This window comes from Poecilia formosa, unplaced genomic scaffold, assembly GCF_000485575.1.
Source record: "Poecilia formosa unplaced genomic scaffold, Poecilia_formosa-5.1.2 Scaffold8, whole genome shotgun sequence".
Taxonomy (NCBI): domain Eukaryota; kingdom Metazoa; phylum Chordata; class Actinopteri; order Cyprinodontiformes; family Poeciliidae; genus Poecilia; species Poecilia formosa.
This window is the reverse complement of record NW_006799947.1, coordinates 1,991,937-2,019,245: the sequence shown is the minus strand read 5'-3', so window position 1 is coordinate 2,019,245 and position 27,309 is coordinate 1,991,937. Positions and strand designations below refer to the sequence as shown.

At 40.0% G+C, this 27,309-nt stretch overlaps 3 protein-coding genes across 4 annotated transcripts; 1 reads left to right on the top strand and 2 right to left on the bottom strand.

Annotated features, from left to right (window-relative positions):
• Positions 1 to 452: 452 nt before the first annotated feature.
• Positions 453 to 6,469, top strand: fosl2 (FOS like 2, AP-1 transcription factor subunit). 2 transcript variants are annotated; one of them, XM_007575394.2, is made up of 5 exons: positions 456 to 536; positions 937 to 1,056; positions 3,352 to 3,603; positions 3,697 to 3,804; positions 5,875 to 6,469. In XM_007575394.2, the coding sequence occupies exons 3-5, from the start codon at positions 3,367 to 3,369 to the stop codon at positions 6,433 to 6,435; spliced, it is 906 nt and encodes a 301-aa protein (XP_007575456.1). In that variant the 5' UTR covers positions 456 to 536; positions 937 to 1,056; positions 3,352 to 3,366; the 3' UTR covers positions 6,436 to 6,469. The 2 variants fall into 2 exon arrangements, with proteins under 2 accessions (XP_007575440.1, XP_007575456.1); XM_007575378.2 differs by having other exon boundaries at positions 453 to 1,056.
• Positions 6,470 to 11,481: 5,012 nt separating this feature from the next.
• Positions 11,482 to 14,196, bottom strand: LOC103154172 (potassium voltage-gated channel subfamily S member 3-like). Its single transcript, XM_016662332.1, has one exon. It carries the CDS (start codon positions 13,485 to 13,487, stop codon positions 12,132 to 12,134), a length of 1,356 nt encoding a protein of 451 aa, XP_016517818.1. The 5' UTR covers positions 13,488 to 14,196; the 3' UTR covers positions 11,482 to 12,131.
• A 70-nt stretch (positions 14,197 to 14,266) lies between these two features.
• Positions 14,267 to 26,911, bottom strand: LOC103154156 (WD repeat-containing protein 35-like). Its single transcript, XM_007575359.2, has 28 exons — positions 26,523 to 26,911; positions 26,332 to 26,449; positions 24,723 to 24,794; positions 24,172 to 24,264; positions 23,959 to 24,087; positions 23,659 to 23,792; positions 23,249 to 23,414; positions 23,016 to 23,161; positions 22,683 to 22,808; positions 22,227 to 22,412; positions 22,063 to 22,098; positions 21,913 to 21,973; positions 20,988 to 21,132; positions 20,536 to 20,605; positions 20,242 to 20,295; positions 19,893 to 20,002; positions 19,559 to 19,778; positions 19,388 to 19,468; positions 19,035 to 19,171; positions 18,285 to 18,488; positions 18,061 to 18,207; positions 17,634 to 17,766; positions 17,416 to 17,526; positions 16,914 to 17,078; positions 16,310 to 16,450; positions 16,006 to 16,162; positions 14,959 to 15,199; positions 14,267 to 14,695 (listed from the first exon to the last, which is right to left on the bottom strand). Exons 1-28 carry the CDS (start codon positions 26,544 to 26,546, stop codon positions 14,545 to 14,547), a joined length of 3,558 nt encoding a protein of 1,185 aa, XP_007575421.1. The 5' UTR covers positions 26,547 to 26,911; the 3' UTR covers positions 14,267 to 14,544.
• Between the last annotated feature and the right edge of the window lie 398 nt (positions 26,912 to 27,309).

Here is a 27,309-nt window from a genome sequence, read left to right as displayed (position 1 = left end):
CCGGAGCGCTTTCTGAGAGCTGTGGGTCCGGCGGGCTGCAGATGAAGGGGAGGGAATCCCTCCAGTGTCTGACGCTTTCTTTTTTACCAAGGAAACCCACACGCTCTCGCTGACGCAACTGCCCATTTTAGGAAACATGCGTCAATGGGCCGAAGAAAGTGAGACAAAACCGGTGAAGTCCACAGCGGATCGCTGACGTCCGCCGATACCAAAAATAAAATAATATAAAAAATAAAAAAAACCCGCTTTAACTGTAAACCACGTTTTGGATCTTTAGTCTCTGGTGTCCACCGGGGGAGAAACGAGCTCTGCTCTCTCTTTGCTGTGATCCACAAGACAAGAGGAGCGAACCCCTCCCCCTGCTGGATGTTTGCAACGCCCCGCCGTGACGTCGGACGTTTCGTTGGTGTTGAAAAGCCGTCGCGCTTCTTCTTAGTGCCATTGAAGTGAGTCATCTCTAGGAAGTGGGGTGAAAAGGGAAAGAAAGAAAAAAAGTTCGAGGTGTTCCGTGAGCGACAGAGAGAGCTCAGAGCAGAGTAAGTAGGCAAGGCGGCGGAAAATATTCAGAAGAAACCTGCCTGAGTCACACTGACTGTTGACTTCAGGCTGAAGTTTGCGCACCTGAGAGGATCTCTGATAGCCTCGTCTACCTGAAAGCACAATAGAAAATACTTTTCTCACAGGGCTACCTGACACAACCTGCAAACATCTTTAAGATGTTTTAGATCAGGTGTCATTACTGCACTTTGATAACTCGCTCTTGGATACCTGAACATCTCCAATAAGAGGATTTTTTTTTTCTTGCTGGTGCCTTTTTTTTTTTACAGCGGGGGAATTGTGTGTGTGAGAGAGGGGAGGAGAAATAAGAAGAAAAAAAAAGGCTCCAGAGCTTTAACAGTCCCCTGAAATCTTCCTCTGTCCCGGATCATGTACCAGGACTACTCCGGGAACTACGACACCTCGTCCCGCGGCAGCAGCACCTCTCCGGCCCAGCCAGAGTCCTTCACAAGCGGCAGCAGCACGATCGGGAGTCCGATCTCTACCTCAAACTACCAGGTGAGACACACGGACCAGCTGCAGGCGCAGAAACCTCGAGGAATGCATTTCCCCCCCTCCCATTATGAGTTTGTAGAATACAAATAGCCGTATTAGCGAATGAATATGTTTTTAAAATGTTGGAAAATGTGACCGACGCGCACGTTTACCAGCGAAAAATCTGGATTTTACGCACGCAGACAAAGCATTTATTATTTAGCACAGAGCGTTTCACACGATTCGATTGCTATTCAGTTCAAACTGCCATGGATTCAAGCCTCTGATTTGTAGCTGACATGCAGTCCTGTCTATCTGTAAATCTGTGGCTTTCTTTGTGTCGTCTAGCTGGTTTGAGATACATTTTTTTTTATTATGCATTTTAACCCCGAAGAACCGACAGACTGAGCTGATCGGAGATAAAGCGTGTTCTGGATGCAACAGGCATGTGTGGAGCCGGGTGAAATTCACGCAAACACGCTCTTCAGAAGCAGCGCTTCTTTTCTTTTCTTTTCTTTTCTTTTCTTTTCTTTTCTTTTCTTTTCTATTCTTTTCTCTTTTTTTCAGCTGATTGTGATTGCGGCTCATCAAATATTGCGGAAATATTTTATTATTATGTACCGGACCGTCTGATTGGACGCGACGGGCTCTTCGGCCGCACATGGCACATTTCCTCCAGCGGGAAGCAGCTCGCACGGACAGAGCGATCAAACGCCTGCATAACGCTTCCTTACTGAGGAAATGCCATCCATTGAGCCGTTTAGAAAACAAAGACAACGGGATCTGAATATTAACTCAGACTGCAGCGTGCTTGAATGCTTCGGAATATATATCTATATAAATATAAAAATAAATCCAGGACCAGGCATGTTATTTCCCCACACCCCGGTCTTACGTCTGCTGCACTTCTGTGGAAAAGTGGCGTCAGTCTCATGCAACCTTACAGTAAACGACTTTTGGCCCGCATCTATCAGCCTGTAATCACTCACTGCCAGTTTTCCATTACATGACCTCCTGTTTCTCTGTTTATTGGAGCAATAGAATATTTTATCACGCCTCTAGCATTTCGTATAACGACTCCAAGGAATGTCCGTGCCTCTGCTGCAGCGAGTTTATCCATCCATGCTTGTTTTATTACTTAACAGGATTTTTTTTTTTCTTTCTCCGTGCGGTATTTCTGGATAAGAATTCCCGGCTTGTTCGAGCTGGCCGCTTCCCCCTTTCTTACTGGAACTGAGCTCGGTTCACACGTGCTGGACAAATCCCATACACAGTGAGTCATTGTGATAAACAAAGTTCCAATAGACTGCCGGGATATCCGACGGAAAGTCGGGAATAAGTGGAGGGGGGAAGGCTCGGGGAGCCCGGGACGTGCGTAAATTACGCGCAGCTGACAGGTCCTCCATCTGTGGAGGAGCAGCGATCTGCTCAGAAAAGTGTTTATCCAATGCAGACACTCTACGAAACCCCTGCTGCTTCTCCAGTTGGATTTTTTTTTTTATTGTGAAACAGGGTCGAACTCAGAAAACTCTGAAAAAGGATTAAAATTACTGTCTTCGTGTAATGAACCATCACAGAAAGAAAAAAAAAAAGTGTGGGTTTTAGTATGCTGCAGTTCCATGCTATATTGGAAGGATGCTCAAAAGTTGGATATTAAAAGGACGATGACAAGTCAAAAAGAAATAAGCAAATAATGAAAACCTTTTCAACTAGTTGACGACTCGATCCTTTCTTGAATTCCTGTTCATAAAAACAGCTATTCTTTGGAGTGTTTGGTTTGGGGTGGACATTACCCTCTCTGGATGCCCTTGGAGATGCAACTGTGGATATATATATAAAAAAGAAAAAACCAACGGAAACTGGTGCCTGTTTTAGGTTTAAAGTTTTCCACAAATTAATGCTTTCTTTAGTTTCCAGATGGGCAGCAAACCGACCCGTTCCACAGAGCAGATGTTTCATCACCGTTGGTCTCATTCTGCTTTTTGTAGAACAATGAGATGTGCCGGACACCTTTGGGCTTCCCCACATGATTCACTGCATGTGTCACCGTTCCACTCTGGGGGTTACAGTCGACGTGGATTGAATCATTACTATAAGCCTTTAAACAGGGGGGTGGGGGGGGATGTGTGAATTTAATAATGGTGGGAGGCGTTGGACGCAACACCCGGTGTTGGTGCTTCCAGCAAATTTATGCACTGAGATGCTCAGAGGATTAAGAGGCGAAGACGAGTTTTGGCCGAACATGGTGACTGTTTTTCAACCCGTTCATCACTCTTTTTTTCTCTCTTCCCTTTTGTTGTTTTTTTTTTTTTTTTCCAGAAGTACAGGGTTGACATGCCTGGCTCCAACAGTGCCTTCATCCCTACAATCAATGCAATCACAACCAGCCAAGACCTGCAGTGGATGGTGCAGCCGACCGTCATCACCTCCATGTCCAACCCGTACTCCCGCTCCCACCCGTATGGACATCACCTGACCAACGGGCCGAGCCTGCTGCCGCACAACACACTGGCCCGGCCCGGGGTCATCCGCTCCACCGGCGACCTCAGACGGCGCAAGAGGGAGGAACAGGTGTGTTAGTCTGAGAGTTTTACATCACAGTCACCCCCGCCTATCGATCCAACAGCTCGTCTAACGCGTCTTCTTCTTCTCTTCTGCACGCAGCTGACCCCGGAGGAAGAGGAGAAGCGGAGGGTGAGACGGGAGAGGAACAAGCTGGCCGCAGCCAAATGTAGAAACCGCAGGCGGGAGCTGACGGAGATGCTGCAGGGGGTGAGCATCACCGTCCAGCTGATCGGTGCACAGCTTATTTGTGAAGACGTGCGATCCGGGCGTTCTGGCGAGAGCCTGAACTCCACTCCTGCTTTTGCAACCCCGCCGGACTGGTTTCACTCTTTAAGTGCTGGCTCTGACTGAATAAATGACAGGCGTTGAAAAGCTTTTTGTCTCAGGCGGCTGCAGACAGAGGTTGGGCTGTCTCGTAGGCAGACAGTAACGGCATCTAAATGGACTAATTAGTGGAATTAAAGAGAGGCTGAGCTTGTCAGACCATTAAAGAGGAAGACAACCTGGAGTAGTGGATCTGGCCGTAGGCAAAATTTTAAACGTCGCACACCAAAAATCAAAAAGACCATCACACTGGATTTTTTCCTTTTTTTTTCTCTCTTTTTTTTTTTTTTTACTGATCCAAAAGTAGAAACTTTCCAGTGAAATTAAGCCGCAATGTTTACTTGAAGACTCGCGTCAGTCCTCACGAAGGACTTCCTGATACCTTTGCCCATGAGTCAAAGTTCTCAGACAGCATGTCGGCTTTATCGCTGCCGGTCTGACGTCCTGCAGTAATTTCCTCCTCTCTTTTTCTTTTGATTTGACACGTCTGTGTACAATGGCCAGAGGAGATGGCATCCCCTAGAGACACAAGCGACACACAGTCATTAGGCGACGCTCAAATTCAGACACTCGGCTTACAGGTTGCATGGCGTTGGTCCCGAGGTCTCCTGACAATAAATCAACAGAAACAGAAGCGGATGAACACTGCCCTCTTTTGGTGTTTTAGGAAATGACAGAAACCTTCTGGAGGCTCTGCTGAACGAATTAATAGACTTGGTACAGATTAATGATCGTTTTGTTTCCAAATCTCTGAACAAAAGGCAGTCTGCCGTGTGCTGCGTGTTACTCCCTTCGCTCTCAGGCATTTCTGTATGATCACTGTCAGATTCAGACAGAAACAGCCGCAGGAATTCTGCTTAGAAATCGACTGCGGCACGTTGCAGAAGCGAGTGAAACAAAGCAAAAGAAGATACAAAAATAAAAATGAAATAAAAAAAAAGGGAGAACAAATATGACAGGTCTATAAAATTCCCAAAAGAAACACAACACTAGAAAAATATAAGAAAATAGATAAGTCAAACAACTGAATACCACCGAAATAAAAAAGGTCTTGTGATAAAAATGTAAATTAAAAGAATGAAACAAATACTAATTGTTTTTAGTATCTTAATAAATAAATGGCTGAATGAAAGAACAATAAATGTAAGAAAAAAACATACAAATAAAACATATTTTAAAAAATAAAAACAGAACATCAGTAATAGAATAAATAATGTAGAAAAATTAAAAATATAAACAAAAGAGAAGAATCAGAAGTAAATGTACTGATTAACAATAAATAATTATGTTTTCATAAAATATAATTATTTAAATTGATCAATTGATAAATAAATATCAATTTAGGAAAAATATAGGAAAAAATAAGTAAATAAATAGAATGGAAACTGGAAAATGACAATAAATCATTTTGGTGGAATATTTTGAAAATGTAAACCAAAATATATTCACGTAGAAATATAAAGAGCAATTTTTTTTAAAAAATATGTACATCACTAAATAAAAAGATAAACGACATTATAACAAACAAATAATGGGAAAAAAAAACAAATACATAGATCAGAAGAGGAACAAAATATATTACAATGGAAAACAATTGCAACTAGGAATTTTTAATGAAAAATAATAATTTCACAATAAAAAGCCCCAATGTAGTTATGTTATTTGAATATATTATCATATATTTATACATATAACTATTAAAATCATTACAATGTAATATTCGCATATTGTAATATAATAATAATGTCATATATTAGTAATAATGATAAAGATGTAAAGAGATATTACTTGATTTTCAACACATATGGATTTAAAAGTTTAACAGTTTGTCCAAAAATCTATTTCTGACGTTTATTTCGTATTTCCTTCAAAGTTTGTCCATAGTTTCTCAGACCTGTCGCGCTCTTGCCGCTGCCCTAACATCCCAGCTGATGTTGTCCTTCCTCTGAACAGGAGACCGAGAAGCTGGAGGAGGAGAAGGCCGACCTGCAGAAGGAGATCGAGAGCCTGCAGAAGGAGAAAGACAAGCTAGAGTTCATGCTGGTCGCCCACAACCCCGTGTGCAAGCTGCCCGTCGACGAGCGCCATCAGCAGTCCAGCCACCACCAGCAGCAGCAGCAGCAGTGCAACCCGCTGCAGCTCACCATGCGCCCCAGCCTGAACCCGCGTGCACAGATGAACCAGGTGGTGGTGAAGCAGGAGCCCGAGGACATAGAGGAGGAGGTGGGCAAGCCCCAGCGCTCCGTCATCAAGCCCATCTGCCTGGGAGGCGGCGGCATCAGCGGCGGGATGTACTGCCCGGACGGAGACAGCCTCAATACGCCGGTGGTGGTGGCGTCCACCCCGGCAGCCACGCCAAACGCCCAAAACCTCATATTCACCTATCCCAACATGATGGAGCCCGAGAGCCCCTCACCCTCTTCCGAGTCCTGCTCCAAAGCCCACCGGCGCAGCAGCAGCAGCGGCGACCAATCCTCCGACTCCCTCAACTCACCCACGCTCCTGGCGCTCTGAGTCAGCCAGGGCGGGGCGCCGAGGCCCAGCTGGGAAACAAACACTGTGGTTGAAAACAACGAGGACAGACTGCCCCTCCATCCCGAGACCCTCTGGCTCTCGCTAAAGCACATTGAAAAAGTCCAGACCAAGCTGACCGTGTGAGCCGGCTCCCCCTTCTGATGGGAGGCAAGGGAGGTTGGGGAGGGGGAGACCCGTAAGGGCTACGCCGCGTTTCTTCTTCTTCTTCTTCTTCTTCTTCTTCTTCTTCTTATTTTTCTTCTTCTTCTTCTTCTTCTTCTTCTTCTTCTTCTTCTTCTTCTTCTTCTTCTTCTTCTTCTTCTTCTTCTTCTCCTCCTTCAGCCTGAACGTTTTTGTATCCATCAACGTGTGTGCAATCATCCGCCATCCCTTCAGCATTTCAACTGCAGAGTGTTGATTTGTTTACTGACATTTACGACAAAAAAAAAAGAAGAAAAAAACACAACCATCCAGAGAGCGACTTGTTAATATATTTTTCTGAAAACACCTAAAAAGCCATGCGGTCGACGCTTGCACTCTGCCGATCAATCTGTAACAAATCACCAAGCGAGGTCAGCTTTCTGCTGGGATTTCTGCAGAGAGGCCAAGACTCTCATTTTATTTTATTTTATTTTTTCCTCTCAGACTCTTATGACTCAATTCAGGACAGAGTGCACACTTTCTCATGTTATTTCCATCTCTCTCTGTGTATTTATGACCTGTGCTGGTGGAATTTTCTTGTCCTCTCCTTTAAATCTGCAAGGTGACCTGAGGGTGACCTCCTCAGCATTACAGAGAATTTGAGCCATCCAGCTCCTCAATAAATATTTTCTCTTTGTTTTGCCATAGTGGCTTGAATTTGCAGTAGTATTGTGTGCTTTTTTTTTTTCTTCCTTGGTGATTCTGTACCTGAACCCTGTTTTTTTTGTTTGTTTGTTTGTTTGTTTGTTTGTTTTTTGGACAAAGTGTATGTGATTTACATTGATGTCAGGGATTATCTCTCATGTGTTTTAGTAGAACCCCCGTCGTTCGTGACGAGTGACTGTGGCAGAGGTGGTACTTTCAAAAAAAACAAAAAAAACAAAAAAAAATGGTTTCATTTAATTGTTGTGAGTCGTCTTTTGCTCCGACATTAAAAAAAAAAAACAAAGTTTGAACAAAACCCTCCTCCGCTTCGTTCTCTAAATAAACATCCTTTTGTTCCGCCGCTGCCTTCTCAGGGGCCGCTCGGGTTTCAAAAAGCCAAATCCGCTTTTTCTTGGCACGTGTAAATCCTGTGTTTCATCAGTCCTCGTCTAAAATAGAAGGAGGGATTTTTTTGGTCAAACTTGAACAAAAGCCACGGTGGTCCAGATTGTCGCCAGCTGCCAAATGATGTCAACCCTGTTTATATATATAAATATGTATAGGCTATATGGTGTTTGTAAAGCAGTCACTTTTAGTACAACAAAGATGTTTAAACCCAACTCAGACGGGCTGGTTTCTGGGTGCAGGAGGTACTTTTAGACGACGAGGAATAGGATGAAGAAGACTCTCTCTACAGCTGGCCTGATGTGAAAGAGCGAACACTTTGAAGAACTTCTTGTTCATCATTTGTATATGTTAAAGGGGAAGTGGGCTTGGGCTATCGTGCACTGACAGAACAGCGATATTTACCATATATTTAGTTTACTTGAAACATTCCATATGAATTTAACGCGACGGGGTTTGAACCCAAACAGCCCTTTTCTTTTTCTAATGACAAGAATTTGAGATGATTCCCGGATGCAGAAAACTACATTTTAAAGCCAATCCAAGCTGCTGCTACTCGTTTAGAAAGAACTCGTCAGCTGTTTTTTGATGTAATTTTAATTTGACTGGCTGTTTTCAATCAACGGGGGGGGGGGAATCTTTAATTTGGCTGGACAGCACAAAGGGACAGATCTGAGAACCAAAACCGTCTAAATGTCTTTATGTCGGAGCGTTCTGGAGCCCCCCCTCTCCACACACATAGGAAAGCCATCGACTGTAGATGTTCTACTGTACATGTCATCTGCTGTCTGTCGCCAGTTGAACTACAATTTCTTCTTCTTCTTCTTCTTTTTTGTTTTCCCAAATGCTTTAACTGTTCAAAATGATTCAAAATGAATAAAAACAGCAATATGTATAGCAGTGTTTGTTAATTTAAAAGAGTAATAATAAAATAATTTTCATCTTGGAAAATGTCTGTTTTCATGCTTTCGTTCAGGTCGCCGGATGTCGAGATTTTAATTTAGGTCCATTACTTTTGCTAATGATGGCAATATTACAAATACATTTCATATGAGGCACAAAATAAAATCAAAGCTTTCCTCAGCACTTCTATTTTTGCTTTTTTATCCATCTATGAGGAATACAAACTATATATATTTTTTACTTTAATATTGAGCAAAAAATAAAATGCATGAAATCGAAAATAAAAAATGCAATAAAAAAATTGCAATTAAACAGGAATTAACTTATTTTCTACATGTAGTAGAAAAAGGTGTATTTCAGCTTGCACTTGTTTTATGTGTGCAAAACAACAGTGTAGAGGCTTTCCATGGTAAAAGACTCAAAATAATCCTGAAGTGTTACAATAGACGTCCTTGTATCCTGAATAAGCATTAGCAATTCCATTACTCCTTTTAAATTACAGAAACCTTCAGGTAATAAAATTGTCTATAGTAATAAAAGGGAACAGAAAAAGCATTTTTTCATGAATAACTACTTAACAGAAATATCAGAATGTCATCAGCATATACCGTGATACAGCAGCTGGCGCAAATGTGCATGAAAATAAAAAAAAGAAAATAAAAAAAGTAAAAAAGCCCCAGTCATTTTGCTCATACAGTGAATTTATTTAGAAATAACATTTGTCCACATGTGACTGTGAGCTAAACGGTGTTAAGCCAGGAATATCTATTTCCCTGAAAATCAACAGGTGATGTAACTTGGCTGATGCCTCAGCAATAAATGATGCAAAAATAATCCAGGAGTGAGGAAAGATAATAAGTCATGATGTCCTGAAGAACAATAAAAAAACCACATCACTCCACCTCTATATTTCTAAAATACAGACATTTTCAAACACTCATATTGTCATAAGTGTGATAAAACACAGAAAACCATTTTCAAGAACTCAAATTACATTTTTAAGTCATGACTCAAACTGCTGTAGGATTCTCAGTAAACAGATAACATACAATGTCATAATATCATCAACATAGATGTTTATATATTATCTATCATAGATTTGCAGTTGTGTGACTTAGATGAAGACATCAGGTATCTACAAAAAGCTGAAAATCTGCCCCAAGAGAGTACATATTAAGAGAAATATTTGTCCACATCCCACTGTGAACTATATGTATTGCATCAACATGACTAAGAAATAATGACATATACAGATTTTGACATAAAGACAAAATTATCTTCAAATTTTCAAAATGATAAGAATATATTTAAACTATTCCAAAGTAATATAAAAAATATCCATGCAAAAATGTTTCAGTATGAAAATACTAGTTAGGCCTAACTACAGCGTTTCACGTAAAACCTTGATCTTTTTTGTTAAACTGTGGCAAATCTAGTTCAACTAGACACAACTAAACATATTCTGTTTTGGAGAAAAACATGAAAGGAGCATCAGAAAAAGTTCAGTCACTGTTGTCAAGTTGATCACAAACTGTTTTTTTTTTTCAGGGCCGACAAATGTTAACCAGCAGAACTAAGTTTATTATGCGTGGAGTGTATTACTAGAAGTTCAAGACCTTGGATGCAACACCAATTTAGGCTGAAAAGATCAGTTTTTGTATTTTTCATAAATTTACTGATGACACACATTTTACTTTTTAGAATTGAATTTAAGTTTGGATTTTTAGTAAAATAGCAACAATAGGTTATCTAGTTCTGATCGTGGATCATTTTATCATGTTATTTCTGGCATAAAGACGAGTTTTTGTATTTTTATCAAGTCAATGATGGCAAATAAGCATATTTAAAATTTTACACGTGCATGTAAGTTTGGATTTTCAGACAAAATAGCCACGATATGTTCTTCTGATCATGGATTCCTTCTAACTTGCTATTTCTGATTATTTTCTGGTTATTCAGACTAAACGTTTGGATAAAAATTAGCCACACATGAGAGAGCAGGATCATTTTTCATACAAGACTTTTGTCAAAAGGGTTCAACTTTGTTTTTTTGTTTCCGTTTCCTGCTAATAAGAATTTTGGTAAAAAGGCTGAGGCTTCTTCTTCTGGGTGCAATGGCAAACATTTTAGCGTTTGCTGCCCTCAAGTGGAACTGTTGTGGAATTACAACACAAAGAAGAAGGCTTGGCTTTAATAACCTGAACTACAGGTTCACTGCGCTGCATCATTGCTCGGACATGCACGCTTATAATGTTTGTTTTCACTATGATTCAGAAAATCTTTCACCTGCAACACGAAAGAAATTTTCTATTGTACAGAATTGAAGAGAGCTTGGTGTGACATTAGTGAGACTATTAAGGTTGTTTCAGACAGAGTTTCATGACGTTAGCTGGGATTTAATGCTACTTTGTAAACAGAAACCCAGATTAACCACGAGAATTAAAGTATCCCGATTCTGATGGAATTTAAAATGTTGAGTTTTTAGGCGTGGTCCTGTTGGGTCAGATAGTCAATTCAAACTTTTACAAGTGGTTTCTTGAATTTGACTGTACTACTTATACCTTCATAATATTTCCAGGACTTACTTGGTTCTTTCCTACAATTTACAGATTCCTTTGCGTTCTAAGAACGGACAGAAAACCTTCAAAAACTTCCATTGAACTATCATGAAATGCACATACTACCTTCTCCATTATAAGGTGAATTTAAAGTATTTTGACATTTTTGTTTGTTCTAAAACCTAAGATTAGATATAAATTTGTAGCTCTTTAATTTAAGACTGACACATAATTTACACAGTACATAGGTTTTATGCTTCTAAATATGTAAGAAGGGCAAAAACATCTTTTTAGATTGAGCGTTCGTCACATCACACATAACTGAATAATTACATATATTTGCATTTGTTTATTTGTCATGAAAGAAAATCCTACCATACGTGGCTTAGACTCTGGAGGAAAGTGGAGTATCATCTGTGAAAAGGAAGGCAGTGTCTTTGAGGATGCCATTCCTTTTACATGTTCAACTGGTTTAATCAGCAATAAAATTGCAATTTTGCAAACTTGATCCTGTTATAGCTATTTTTACACACGTCTCTATTGGTGAATGTGCTCTTTGTTGTTTTTATTTGCCCTGCATGTATTCTTCAGCAAGAAAGGATGAATGTAATCAGTTTTTGTACAGGCAGAATGTCTGTGTAAGGACCTTCTCGATTCTGAGATGGCTGCTGTCCTGCTGACGGTGGCTTTCATGAAGAAAAGCAGTGAAATAAAATCAAAGTGAGGCACCGTGTGATTTAAAGTGTGAAGACGTGTCAAAGGAGGATGAACTAGATGTCTCTAAGTGCTGATTTAAATATTTATCTGAGCTGAAACCTCAGACTAAGTACTGACAGCTGCACTAAATGCTCTCAGCTGCCACTGAAACAGATTTGGATACAGATCAGTACACTCGCTCCAACAGTGAAGTTGGGAAAGAACTGTGTGAACGAATGCTCTGAAATTCTAATAAATATTTATGTGAATTCATTTACTCAAGGTGTTCTACCTCAAACTATACCGTCTCTGCCTCTGATGAAGCTTGGAAAACTTGTTGAAGATGTTAGTAATAGGAAGAGCAACAATAAGCAGCCCACAAACGATGCACAGGGTTCCTATCAGCCTCCCCGCTACAGTAACTGGGATTGTGTCACCGTAGCCCACAGTGGTCATGCTGATGGTGGCCCACCACCAGCCGACAGGGATGGTCTGCAGCTGTGACTCTTTGGACTCTCTCTCTACAAAGTAAATAAGAGCAGAAAAGAGAGAAACCCCCAAAGATAAGAAGAGCAGCAGCTGCCCCATCTCCCTGGAGCTGTGCCTCAGTGTGGAGCCGAGAGAGCGGAGTCCAGCTGAGTGACGGGCCAACTTCAAAACACGAAACACTCGGGTCAGCCTCAAGATTTGCACCACTTTGCCAACATTCTCCAGCTCTTTACTCCCGTCTTTCTTTGTGTTATCACAGATTAAAGTCACATAGAAAGGGAGGATGGACAAAAAGTCGATGATGTTCAGAGCGCTGCTCAAGAACTTCTTGGCTGAAGGAGCAACAACCAAACGAAGAATAAACTCTCCCGAGAACAGAAGGATGCAGATGTTTTCCAGCAGGACTAGCAGTGGGTTTTCTATGCGCTTTTCATCAGAGTCCCCCTGATGAAAGTCTGGCATGCTGTTCAAACACATGGAAACAATGGAAACAACCACGGCACTCACAGACAACACAGCCAACACTTTGGCTGAGGTGGAGTAGCTGGGATTCTCAAGTCGAATCCAGATATTCCTGCGAACATTTGCACACCAGGAGCCTTCAAACTCTTCCAGCTCGTCCTCTAAAGCGGAAAGATTCTCAGCTGAGGAGCCTGAGCTTTGGCGGTGCTGATCAACATCCCTCTCATCCAAACATATCTTCCGCATCAGCTCCTGAAATCTGTTGCTGCAACACAAATCCAGGTGGTGCTCCTTGATTCCCCAGTACTCGAGCTCCTGGAAAAATGAGACCACACACAACCCGTCAACCAAGTGGAGCTTCCCTGTGAGGTAGAAGTTATGGAGGGAGCAGAAAAAAACTGGGTTGCGGTCGAAATAGAACTCGTTTTCAGAGGAGCTGAAGTCGTCACAGAGCTCCAAAATGGCTGCTCTGGAGGTGCAGCGCAGGAGGCGGGCGAGGCGGGTCTGTGGCAATCTCCTCAGGACAGAGTGAGCCATGCGCTGCCTGAATCCTCCGACATTGATGTTAATGAAGCAGCCATCAGCCTGGTGAAGGACTTTGCCGTATACCATGATGAAGCACCTGCTGCTGTCAAACTCCTTCCTGTTTAGAGCCCCTGCAGACCAGAACACAGGTGTCATGTTGAACGTCATTCATGCACCACGTCTAAATGAAATACAGAAGACGAAATGTAAAGCCGGTAAAGCAGTCATTTCTACTGAAATAATGGCAGAGACTGATAGCATTTTTTAAAAGGATATTCTAGACAAAAAATGATTAGTGGTATCACTAACACTTATAAGAACAAACAAACATCTGTTACAAAGAGGCAGCATAAAGTTACCTGACCTTGTGTTGTCGAGTGGCTCTGCTCAGTCCGGACTGCAGGAGCATGTGAGCGAACAGCAGACTGAAAACTCTGCACAGCTTCTCCCAGGCTGGGACAAGCTCTCTTAAGATGTTTAAACTTTCATGTGTGATGCATGGACAGGCCATGGCGCTGCAGCTCGTGTGAGATCTCCAAGGATTTTAATATGCTTTGATGCTGGGCACTGACATTCTTCCAGAACCGTAAATGTTTAAATGATATTTATGCAACGGCAAAAGGATAAACAAATCTGCTCTGGTCTTTTTTTTGTTGTTGTTGAGGAAATATTGTTTAGAGTTAATTTCCATACCAGCTAAATTTCACAAACCACAGATAAAGCTGGATTTTTGAGAATACTGTGTGTTGTAGGGTGTCATCGGCATGAGCAAAGTCTGGGTTTTCACTCCTGGATCTAAAACCCTTGTTTCAAATCTCAGAGAAACAAAAGACAGAGACAAAATAAATGAAATTAAAATTGCTTGTTAATATAAAATTGAGAACTTGTATTATTTATTAAACAAATTAAGTTCTCAAAAAAAAAAAAAAATCTGAGAATTTAGTGAGTGTATTTACTTTTGACTTTATTGTAAAACCAGATACAAACTTCTTATGCTTAAGAAATTAAAACATTTGAAGACAAAATATATTTAACTTTTAAACATATACAAAGTGAAACAAAGCTGTGAAACTGTCAACAGCATGTATTCATTGAGCTGCTTGTTTCTAATAACCACATGTCTGCCTTTTTAGGAGATCTGAACATTTAGCACAAAATAAAAGGCAGATGTTTAAAACGTCCCTTTTCTATCTGAAACAGAGTCCTGCCAGGCAACTTTTGTTCCTTACACTAGTGCACTGTGGCACAGCGGGCAACAGTTATATTTACTGATCTCCTGTTCCAATGCGCAGTGTTTACACACGCTGCACATCCAAAACTGGTACTCCTGGATAGGACGACCGGTCACGATGCATGTGGGCAGTTTTCCCTCAGCTCTAATGAAAAAGGAAAAGCAGAACAGGTTGAAGGAATACCAGGAAATGCTGTGGCAACTTTAAAAATTCACTTTTCAAGGAAGATAAAGACCCCCTATGCTCTGATATGTCATTAACATAATCATACGTACTTCCAAGGATGGTCTTGGTGTTCTTTGCAGAAGGCTTATTGTTTATAGTGTATTGTTTTGAGTCAATACTCTAACAGTGGAAATGTCTATGGATATAATGAGGGTTTGATCTTCACACTGTGGCGTTCTCACCCCTCTGAAGAGTGCTGGGCCTCCACCACGCGGCTGTCCTTCGGGGGATATTTGGTGAAAATCTGCAGGGCCAAATCCTCGTAGAGCTGCCGCTGCTCAGAGCTGAGGCTCTCCAGAGATTCCAGCTTGATGAAGGCCTTTGAGCAGGTGCCAAAGGACCGGTTCGCTGCAGAACACAGAGCCAACAGGGAGTAGATCTCAACTGCGGGGATGACGTCCTCGTACTCACGAAGATGAAGGGCTGTAAGATGGAAAACACGAGGCAAAGTTTAGTGGGTCTACAAACCGACAAATTTCCACTGAAAGATTTCCCAGCAGATTTAAGCTTTAGACTAACTGGCTTTGTCAACAGCTGGCGAATGAAGTAACACAAGACAACATGTCGTACATACAGAAAGCTCAGTTGAGTAAAAACAATCGTTACATCATCTTCATCTCATCTGATTTAGAAATGGGTTTGACTTTAAACTAAAATTCTGATTTCTGAGACATTTAGTTATTCTGGAAATCCTAATGGAGTCTATAAAGTTTATTTATGAGTGATTGTGATTATAAGTAATTCATACGCCCATTAGGTTTAGGCAAGAATGAGCACAGATTGTTGTAGTGTGATTCCTAAGACTTGCAAAGATATGATACTTTAGAAAATATAGTTATTGATTATATTGATGTTTGCACAGGTCCATGTTTTACATCTGATCTGCAAGTTTCTGACTGTTACTGTAACACCATGAGGAGCTAGATGATTCACAGTGGGGGTTTGGGAGGAGATTTTCTCAATGAAACATTTCAATGGATAATTTCAGGATAATTTTTGAACACCAGGTGGCAGAAGACTTCTAAAAATAATAATCTAGTCGTGTTTATCTTTTAAAGACTGTAGAAAACGATCTGATGAATCTGGTTTGTAATTAACAGAATCTATTCAAACTCCACAAATATGAGCTGTTTTTTATCAATCATCGTAAGAAATACCGTAATCATTTATACACATTTAAATTATATTGATATATTTATAATTTTAGGTAAGTGGGAATTATTCCGCACCTGTCCGTGTGGCGTTCTCTGGGTAGCCTGCATGGAGCTGCCTCTGAGCGAGCAGGAAGAAGTGATACGCTTCAGCTCCACGCCAGGCGCTGTCAACGATGCGATTGTCTGACGACGTCGCATCTTCTTCCAGAAGGCCAGCAAGTGCGAATGTTGCCTAATGACAAATAATGATACACACAGCAGTACATAATGTTGATTCAGTAAGCTTGTGAATGGTCCAAAGCAATATTTGTGGTTAAGCTTTATTGAAGAAACTAACTACACACTAAATACAGGGTACAGATGAAGTGAATTAAATTACCTCTGACTTCTTCCCTTTGGCTTTGATCTGCTGGGATGCCTTCACCTGCTCATGGTAGTCCTCAACAAGCTGAGCTGCCAGAACGTAAAGCTTCTTCACCCGCAGAGGTCGACTCATTTTCTTTGCCTCCTTGTCCGCTACCTATAATCAGAAGTCCCGATCACACTCCTCAATTCACCGTTCGACATTTGCAAATAAAGTACTGTTTGGTTGGTAAGTGTAGATTACTACTAACAAACTGGAGCTGTGAGGAGGAGCCTGAACCAGTAAGAGACGTTAATCTTAGTTTTATTCATTGCTTTTAAAATAAAAAAAAGAATGCCATCCAAAATGTAAAAACTTCCTGCTTGAACAGCCAAAAACACCCAGCAAACCCTGAGCCTGGAGTTCTTCCAGCAGCTCGTAAATCTTACTTGTGGCTTAGTAAGTTAGTGTCAATTTTGGCCAAATCTCACTCAGCCAAGGAGAGATTTTATCCAAGAAAGGTGTTTAATTCCAGGGAGTCATGAACAGACTTTTTGACCTGAATATAATAAAACATTTAAAAAAAACAACAACAAAAAAAAACTTGTTTGTAATGATAAAAATAAAACTTTAAGCCCACCTTAAACATGAGTTTAGCTGCATCAAGAAAGTGGTGAGCTTTCCGATAAAGTTCCACTGCTTCCAGAGTTTTATTTTCCTCCAGAAGATGAGAGGCATATTTGGAAAGGAGAGATTTGATCTCCTTCATGTTGTGAGCTCTTGCCAGTTCCACGGCTTTGTTCCACTGATGAAAAAGCAATTTAAAGAGAAAGAGCATCAAATCATTTTTTGATTAATCACTGCAAAACATTTTGCAGTGATTTATTTATAAGCGGCCCATATATAAAGGGCCGCTTATAAATGTAAAATTTAATAAAATCAAAAGCTCTAATGTTCATCATTTTACATTGTGTCAAACCAAAGAGCTATTGCAGCAAAGATAAAAGTTTTAGAGCAGGATTCACACTCAAGAGCCAAATATCTGTGAGCGGGTGGGCAGGAGGATCCAGGTTGGCTGATCTTGTAGGATCCGTGCGTCACTCGGAAACTCCGGCGCCACAGCTCATCCGTCTGGTTCTCACCTGGTTCAGATGGACGCATGTGTCCACCGCTGCTTTTGGCTGGTTGGACTTGAGGTAGGCCTTCACAGCCTGCTCACACATCCCCACTGTGGCAAACATCTCTCCGATTTCCTACACACAGATAGGCAATAAAATGGGATAGGATGTAAATTTACAAATTGTCCAAATGCCCGCAAATCTCATGGGAACAAAACATAATTTATTTAAGTTTGGTGCACCGGTAATAGTTTGTGATTTTCAGGGAGGTCTGCAGCTAGCTGCTCAAGGCCGTTGTAGTCCTCCAACTTGTAGTAACAATCTGCCAGCCTCTCTTGGTTACGCCCCTTAAGGTAGTATGGGACTGCCTTCACCCTTTAAAGGAAGATGTTTAGAAGTGAGAACAATGATTCAGCTCCTTTTTTACCCTAAACAAAAAAGAATTGAACGACAAACGGGGTGGTGGAGATCAATCTTTTTGGCTACTCTCTTCTTCAATTGTTTCTTTTCAGAATCAAATTTTTCCCCATTTTCCTCCAAACTAAGACGTCATAATTGTATAATTACACAACAATCCACAAAGAAAACTTTTTTTGTTGTTGTCATTGTTTCTACTTGACATGTAGAAATGCTCCCAACAATTAGAAGATGAAAACTAGAATTAAATACCACTTCTGTCTGTCAGCAAAGTAATCTCCAATGCCATTATTGGCTTGGGCAAGCAGAGCGTCATCTGAGTATCCAGAGCCTGTGTCGAGAAGCTGCAGAACCTTGAACCAGTCTCCCAGCTTGATCCTTAGGTTGATGGCGAGATCCCTACCGAGACAGGCACCGTCACATATAAATAACGGATTGAAATTCAAGAGAAGTTGGCATAAAGTGTCTCCATGTACCTCCGATCCATATGCAGATACATGCTCTCAGCTTCCTCAAATCTGCCGAAGTAGGCAGCCACTTCGGCTTGTTTCATGGGCTCGCTCTGCAGGTTGCCCAGGCGCTTGACAAACTGAATGCCCGGGTAGTCTTTGCAGCGGACAAATGCCTCCTCGGCTGTCTTCAGATCCAGCTTTTGTAGGGCTGCCTCGGCCAGGAGGTGCCTGGTAGGTTAGCAATGACACATGTAGATTAGGGCTACATAGCATGAAATGCATTCATTTAGAATCAGTTCAGTTCAGTTCAGTTTATTTATTGCTATCCAAGTCAATTGCATACATCTCAAGATTTCTGAAATAACTCTTCAGTGGAAAAGCCTAGAGTTGATGGTAAATATGATTACTATTACAGATTATGACTAATACATAAGGAAGGCTGGTTTTGTTGTTACAGCCAGTTTTTAAGTGATCCTGCAAGAACTGACACCTGACCCAGAGAACACACAATTGCAAACACTCACACAAAATGCTGTTTGTACTCATAGGGGAGCTAGACGTTTCTGTTGGTAGGGTAAAGAAAAGTTCAAATATTATGAACCTTTTAAAAGTGGATTTGTTTTATTACTTTAAGGTTTTCACAATCTTTTCACTCCAAAAAGTCAACATTACAGTGCGAGCTACATGTCTGCTCCAAAAAAGAAGAGTAAGTTATAAACATCAACAAAAGAAATCTGGGAAAATAATTCCAGCACCGCGTTATGAAAAATTCACCAGAGTCTTGGGTGAGGATTGTCTTCAATGAACTGTGAAGCGTCTTCAATGCCCACTTTCTCAATCAGTGCTCTGCTGTCTCTCAGGGAGCGGATTTCAAAGTTAAAGAGGTTGTCTTTGTTTGGCCGCTCTGGATTCTGCACAGAATCAACCCATGATCATCTGATGAATGTGCATGGACTGAAACTACGTAGTTATCTCAAGAAATGTACATTTAGCTGTTAAATGTTGACATGTTACATTAAAATAATTTTGTGACCAAATTTTAAGTTCACAATGTTTAAAATAAAAAAATTAAAAAACTGAGTTAATAACCATTGTGATTATTTCTTGTCTTAATTACTGTAGTTTACCTTCATAATCTCATCAAGCAAAACTGATTTGATTTCCAGATCCTCAAAGTTGCAGATGTATCCAGAGGTTTGAATGGGCTCCTGTTTAGTACAGATTTAGAGATGTGTTAACATATTCTAACTGTAAATTAGACAGCTGTACACTTGTTCTGATCACACTCAAAAGCTTACTTCCGGGTCAAGGTTCCTGAACACATACATCCTGGTTTTCTCCATCACCGCAAACAAATCCGGATTGTCATTTGCCCACTTCAAGTCCCAGACATCTTTACGCTCAAACTTGGACGGATCTCCTGCAGCGGCCTGGTCTCCTGTCCCTTCGCTTCCGGGAGGACGAACTTCCAAGTCCAACAAAGTTAGCAAGCCCGAGATGTCAATTATGGCCAGACGACTGAAGATGATGATAAATTATGAGACTTAAAATCAGAAATATAATGTTCTTAGATTATTGTTAAAACTTATCTTGGCTTATTCTGCAACACAGCAGATGTCAGTTAGTGGTTACCTGGAGTTGCAGTTTAGAGACAGATAATGAGCTCGGCTGTTTGAGGAATACTTCTGGACGAGGGCTACATTTGGAAGGGTGTATCTCTGGATGATACCGGACTCACGCCCCTGTAACAACAAAGACTTATTTCTTTTTTCTTTGAAATGCCCTGCTGCTGAAATGTGCTATACAAATAAAATTTGATTGATTGATTGATTGATTTTTACAAAGATATGTTTTTACACACGTGTGACTTTTATTTCAAAACTTTAAATCAGCGAGACAACAAGCTGACTGACAGTACAGAACTATTGCCTTGACTCACTGAATTGACTTCCTTTCTTCTATTAAACAGAAATGTACATACCACTATCAGGGTTTTATCTGTTGCTGTAATGCAGCAGATGGGATCTCGAGTTGTCTGTTGAAAATAAAGCAGAACAAATTAATAAGAAATGTAATACTTTTTGATTCATAGTGAACTCTTTGTTTTATTCGTACAGCCATGTTAATTACATAGTTAAAATCATCTTTAAGTGCTTTTGTTATCTTAAGATAGAAGGGAGGGTGCTATTTTGAAAAGCTTTTAGCGAAAGTGGAAACTTTACCAAACTGGGACTTTTGAATGCATAAATACTAAAGAGGCAAAAATATATCTTACTGCAAAGGCATTTGAAATGTCTGGATCATCATCGTTGCCTCCAGATGGATTGCTGTCGATGTGATAGAACCTGCAGACAGCGGAAACTGGGCGCATGAGCAAGAGAAAGCACACAGACAAGCAGCTGCCGTTCCTTGGGTGTGATCTTTGGTCCGGGTGCGAGGCTAGTCTTGGCAGGGCAATAAAACACAACCATACTGTCTGGAACCTCAGTGGTATTTCATGAATGAATGAATCCTTTTCACTGTGCTCTCAGGGCCAACTTTTTGCACTGTAATGATGAGCCAGTAAAGCACAAAATAGCACTGTGGTTCTCCACTATAAGCGTTGAGTGATGGGTTGTGTAGAACGCAGAGATTTATGAAAACATGTTGTTTTCTTTCCTAAATATGTGTGTAAACCTTCTCACAGCTGATAATAAGGGAAAATGTAATAAACATGTCTGGACTCACCTCTCCCTGCCCCCTTTCTTTGTTCTGGTCACTTGGTTGATCTCCAAGGCGGTCAGTTTCTTTGCCACTCTGTATTGCCACAGATAGAAAGCTTCTTTGGAAGCAGTGATGACATGTGTCCTCGTCATGGTAACAAATAATGGTTCTAACCAGAAAGAGAAAAAATTCAACATGCAACCTGCTTAGCTTTTGGCAGCTTGGGATGAAATTAATTTGTGCCAGCTTTTACTCTGTTATTTTACAGATTATGTGGGAAAAGCACTCATATACCTCCAGACCTTTTCCATATTTTGTCATGAACCACAAATTGTATTCAACATATTGAACAGAGATTTTATGCATTCAGTTAACACATAACAGTGAAACAGACAGAAAATGAGGCAGGGTTTTCAAACTCTTCACAAATAAACCTTTTGAAAGCATGCCAAGGATATGCATTAGGCTCCCTTTACTCTGGTACCCCCAAGTGAAAACGATTGCAACCAACTCCCTCCAAAATTTGATCTCAGTATCGACCCAGCTGGTCTGTGAAGGATGTTCTCTAATCTGAGTGATCCAAAATTACTTTACAAAAAAGAGCGGCCAAACATTTGTTGAACTGGTAAAGACAGGCAGCTGCAACCAAAGAGAAGAAATTGTGTCCACTCAGGAGGGCAGAACACATATGATAACTTGTAAAAGAAAAATATAAAAAAAATAAATAATAAATAAATAAATAAATAAAAAACAGAGATCCTTTCCTTCCACTTAATAATTATGAGCAAGTTTGTGTCGGTGGAGCAAAAAAATAAAAAATAAAGAAAAAAAAGAAAAAAAAATCCCAAAAAGAACTTTTGAAGCTTGTGGTTGTAATGCAATAAAACATTTACAAAGCACTTTATTCCATACTCTCAATAATAATTTGAAAAATCAGTATTAGACTAACCGATGTCAATGTATTTGGAGTCCAGAGGAGTACCAATAGAATTGCAGAGGATCAGGACGTACTGAAAAATAAAAAGAAGGTTATTATATGACCTAGATACCAAGACAGATCACACTATTTTGTAGTGCGAGATTTAAAATCCAACATTACCCTCGCAAGATTCATGGTTTCTGATCCAACATCGTCCTGTAAATCAGCAAATTAGAAAAACAAGATGAAAGAACAATCTCTATTTTCTAACATTAATCAAGTCACTGAGACTAAACGGAGCTTTTTAAAGTCATAGTAAAACCAATGTCTTGTTTCTTTATTACCTGAGGTTGTTTTTCATCGGCCTTGCTGGCCAGGATGCAGAAGTCCCCCGAGGTAGTGATAGAAATTAAGTTCTTGACATATTTCACAAACTTCTCGTTGTTTTTGGTGTCCCAGTAAACTACACAGTACTCCTGGCGTTCTGGCTTTGTGTAGGCGTACACCACGGTGCTGCAACAGTAGCCCCACTGGTGAAACACAAGGAAAAGTGTAAGAAGCATTACCCAAACCATCTCGGTCATTTCTATGTTCTCAAATCTCTTTACTTCTCTTGACACCAAAGACTTGCTGAGTAATTCAGACCTAAAGTTAAGTCTTTCCCTGAAACAATTAATCCAAGTATACCTTACCTAGAAATCTTGAAACAAGCTTATTAGTCAGACCATCAGGATCTCTTGAATTTAGCAGTGTCTACCACAAACAATCTGCCAGTATTAATAAAGAGTGTTAGTATTTACTTTGTAATCTGGCCTTATGTTGGCAAAGTAGATGTAAGAGTCCACAGCCAGGGCGATTCGCAGGCCTCCTCCCTCCCATGAGATCCCAGATAAGTGCTTCCCGGATACTTTCAGAGTTCTCAGATGCTGCACACAAGCAATCACCAGGTAAAGCATTGAAAGAAACATTTTTCAACCATTTCATAAGATTTTTTAACCCCCACTTGTTACTATATTGGTGGTTATCATCGTTCTATTACTTTTCATATTTACTAACGTTATTGATTCTACCGTAGTCTTTGTGAAGTATAGAAATTATATTTTATACTATACTTTTTTGATATACAGACTTGCCTCTCCAAACGGTGTGTAGAACTGCACCACATTAAATTCTTTGTCCATGTTTGTGGCTCTGAGGGAACCTGCCACTGCCAGCACACTGCCACAGTGGTTCCACTGGATACTGATAACATTCATCAGAGCGTCGATATATACCGGGTCTGAGAATAAAGTAGTGTCAAGTGGCTGTTAGAAAACATTTCTCTCACATTCAAAATCAAGGAGTGAAAAGGTTTTCGGTTGCTCACTCTCATCATTCTCATAGCGCATGATCTGACACCTTCCATTGTCGAAACAGATGGCGAGGCACGGACTGTCCGGCTCACTGTAACCCCCAGCTCCTGCGTACCAGTGGATTCCAGCTAAACTGACAGCTCCGGTTGCCCCGGCGAGACAGCTGATGTTCATTTTCATCTGAAAAGTAACAACATTCAGAGTAAGCAAAAAGTAGATTGTGAAGCTGTTATACATTTTTAAATTGAGAAAGCATTCAGAAAAACAGTGGGTTCAGGTGGAACTGTCACAATCTTTTATAACCAAACCAAAAGAATGTGTAACTTAATAATGTTCTTCCATGACAACATGAAAGACTGAAGGTTGTGCAGCTCAACATGGCCGAGTTTCACAATATATACTCCATTTAAGTTCACACACTCACGATGAAGTTTCCTTGATTGTCATAAATATGTACTTCGCCGTTGGCCATGCCGAACAGCAGGATCTTACTGTCAGGAGACCAAGCAACATGAGCAAGTTGACTCCCTTTCAACTCCTTTCCCCAGATCCGGTTGCCTACAAATGAATACAAAATGCAAGAATCATACTGAAGATGTTTATATCCATGTGTTCATAAAGCAATGAATAAATTTGTTAAAATAAATTAAACAATTTAATCTTTCCAAACGTGAACTTTTACTGCCTTAATGCTACGTATTGTTTTCACTTAAAGTAACAGTACCATCCACCGATCCAACAATGACAGCCCCGTCTTCATACACAATGCAGATCTTCTGACCGTCAGCGTTCCAGCTCATGCTCCTCACTACTGATTTGTTCCTGTTGTTAATCATCTCCTCGTACCATGCACCTTGGGACACAACAAAGGCTGACAACTAAGCAACACAAATTCGCTACAAAGCAAACAAAATCTTACTTTGGCTGCTGTCCTCACCTTTGTACAGCATCCACACAATAATGAGTCCATTCTGGTCACTGGTTGTCAATTTTTCATTCCGTTCATTCCAGGTCACTACCTGCACTGCACCTGAAGGTGTTTCAAGTATGAAAAGGGAGATCATTTTTATTTTACTCATTTTTGCTTGGATACTACAATTGGTATGAATATAAAAACATAAACATACCAACTACCAACATAAAAACAAATAATAAAAAAAGAAAAGAAAAGAAATATAAAAGAAAACACATAAAGCAATTACATATGCATTTCAAAAATATATTTTAGAATAGAGTGCTGGACTAAAACAAACGCAAGGATCAAACCCTATTGGCCGTACATCTTAAGAAGAAAGATATTTCTTTGCAATATGTGCTACTACTGAGTCAGACGTAACTTATTCTGTTATACTATGATGCTGGATGTAGTCAAAAAGTATAAATATCACCCCACAAAAAAATTGTAAGGGAGCATTTCTTTTAGCGTGTAAATTAATTTCACTTCATGCAGGAACAATCATGCAATATAATGCTGAGCACAATACTCACCACCGTGTCCTTCCAAAGTCTGATTCATGGACAGGTTGCTGGGGGCAGCAAGACCTTTCAGTCTATTGTCGTCTAAAAACAGTAAAACCATTAATGAGATGATTTATTATTTATTGTGAGTTGTACAGTATCAGGGAAACATGTATTACTGCCTTCTTGTGATCACAATATTCAAAAATCTAATGTGACTGCGAAGTTAATACTTGCCCAATTTATTATGAGAATGCAGAACAAAATGGGGATATAATTACCTACAATTAAGTACACTCAATTTAGCTATTTGCTTTATGGATGTTTAAAAGCAACAGTTTTGATCAATTTTCTAGTACGTTTATCATTTACAGAACAACCAAAGGCCTGTCCCACCGATAGAGTGGTACCACTTGTGCTTGTAGAGACTGAACATTGGGAGACCTGTGGTAAGCCTATTAAAGTTTCAGCAGATTTCTTTTAAACTGTAATGCCTATTGTTTTATTTCCCCCATAATCTCAGTCACACAAATGTTATGTAACATTTCATAAATACACGCTGACACATACAGAACATTAATCCTTACTACAATTACAACAGGTATTTAACTGAAGGTTGAGGTTTTTCGGATTCAGCAAAACAAACTTGTGCATTATTAGGTAATGACGTCGATATAAAACAAACTCGCTCTACTTTATTTTTTTCTATAAGTGATCTTCAAAAATATTCATACCTCTTCAACTATTTTACTTTTTGTATAAAGTGAAATTCTGTATGTACTATACACTTCCAAATATTTCAGTTTTTTGTGAGGTTTTTGTTATAAGGTCTCCAGATGTTTTCCCTGTCCAGCTTCCCTGTCCCTGCTTAAGAAAAGCATCTATTTTTCTTAAGCAGAAAAATAATTTTATTTTGTACTATCAGGTTGAGTTCAAGTAGGTAGATTTCAGCTTTTTGCTTCTGGGCCAAAAGGTACATCTTTATTCTCATCAGACCAAAGGACCTCCTTTCAGGGGTTTGCTGTGTCTGTTACATGTCTTGTGTCATAACATGTATAGTACACCAGTGTGAAACATTATCTTATCATCAAACTAAATTCTCCATAACAGCCATTTTCCCCCTTGATAACAAAATAGTGTTTCTAGTTGTATTTACTGCTCCTTAGCTGTTTTCATCAATGACTATTCTCTAATTGCCTTGTGTACCATGTCATTCTTTCTCTTTCATGTTGCATTGCATTAGAAGATATTTACAGTTGTTGTTGTTCTTCTTCTTCTTTCTCCCCATAACAGAAACAGATACAATTCATAGTATTTTATAGTAATGTCATCTCTTCTGATATCTTCCTTATACTCCTTGACCCTCTGGTATTTTGTGAAATGTTCTTCTTTTCTGATACTTTCCCCATATTTTCTGCAATACTTCCATCCCCTTTTTTTTATTAATAACTGCTTCACATTTTCCGAGATGAATTGCTATTCAATCTCTCCCCAAAACATCTAGGAAATGTTTTACAGCTGATTTGCTTGTATCTATGTTTTGTTTATTACGGAGGTTTTTGTTGTTATTGTTTTATCACAGCACAAAGCAAGTAAAGCTGTAAAGAAACCGAACTCCAGTTTTAAACTTTCAACTTACCTGTCTGTGTTTCAAGCTTCAACACTCTGAGCAGACCATCTTCTCCGCCACATGCAATGAACCCTTGGTGTTTGTTCCAGGACAGGCATTTCAGATGAATGTTGTTGGGAATAGCGATCTACAGGACACAGGAACGTAAGAGGCAAGTTGTTTTCAATATGACACATACTGTCAGTGGTTTAACTGCTCACCTTTTTGCTGAGGTAAATGAACATGGTGGTTGCGGGATAATATTAACTCTGACTTTAACATACGAATATACAATAAATGTCTCGGTGAGGAAATGTGACTCTTAAAACGAGCTAAAATTAGTCGCGTGGCCTGTTTGAATGCGTCGTTTTTACTGTAGCCCACACCGTTAGCTTAGCTAGGTTAGCTTTAAATACCTACGAAAACAAAAGGAAACACATTTTGTTTTTTCTAACTGTACTTAGTAAAGCCGCTCTTTTGTTATAAGAAGTAACGATGGGTACAGCGTTTCAAAACGGTTCACAGACGAAGTTTTACTGCTTTTGTTGACAGACTGGAACCATCAACGGCTTCAGATTCCAAACGTCTCCCATGGTAACCATAGACCGGAAGCATCAAGAATTTCGTGCTACTGGTAGTTGTAGTTTTTCTCGTTAAAGTGCTGCGGTAGGAACTTTTCGACCTAATCGCCGAAAAGTCTTGCTCGTTTGCTTGTTGTTCTAAATGGGATTAGGCTTTGCAATACCTTGACTAATTATGAAATTTCCATCTATTCATCCCGAAAAAGGAAAAACAAAAGGAAAAAGCATTAAAGCATCATAATTAAGACTTGTTTTAAAGTTAATTTGTCTAAAATTCAGTAAAATCACTGTGCTGCAAGTTATTTTTTGCGTCTAGTTTTGCATGAAAGAATTTAAACATGCCAAGGTTTGTAATTGTCTAAAGCGCACTGTTGCACATAAATTAAGCAAACCTAATTTTTTCATGAGCACAAGGCATTACACAAAC

Excerpts from the sequence above, each read along its gene's own strand:
- fosl2 (XM_007575378.2), top strand. The coding sequence starts at position 928 with ATGTACCAGGACTACTCCGGGAACTACGACACCTCGTCCCGCGGCAGC. Across the intron at positions 3,604-3,696 it reads GGCGCAAGAGGGAGGAACAG|CTGACCCCGGAGGAAGAGGA; the intron begins GTGTGTTAGTCT and ends TTCTGCACGCAG. Across the intron at positions 3,805-5,874 it reads TGACGGAGATGCTGCAGGGG|GAGACCGAGAAGCTGGAGGA; the intron begins GTGAGCATCACC and ends TCCTCTGAACAG.
- LOC103154172 (XM_016662332.1), bottom strand. The coding sequence starts at position 13,487 with ATGACGTTCAACATGACACCTGTGTTCTGGTCTGCAGGGGCTCTAAAC.
- LOC103154156 (XM_007575359.2), bottom strand. The coding sequence starts at position 26,546 with ATGTTCATTTACCTCAGCAAAAAG. Across the intron at positions 26,450-26,522 it reads TCATTTACCTCAGCAAAAAG|ATCGCTATTCCCAACAACAT; the intron begins GTGAGCAGTTAA and ends TGTGTCCTGTAG. Across the intron at positions 15,200-16,005 it reads AGAGAACGCCACACGGACAG|CCCTTCATCTTCGTGAGTAC; the intron begins GTGCGGAATAAT and ends TCCATCTTACAG.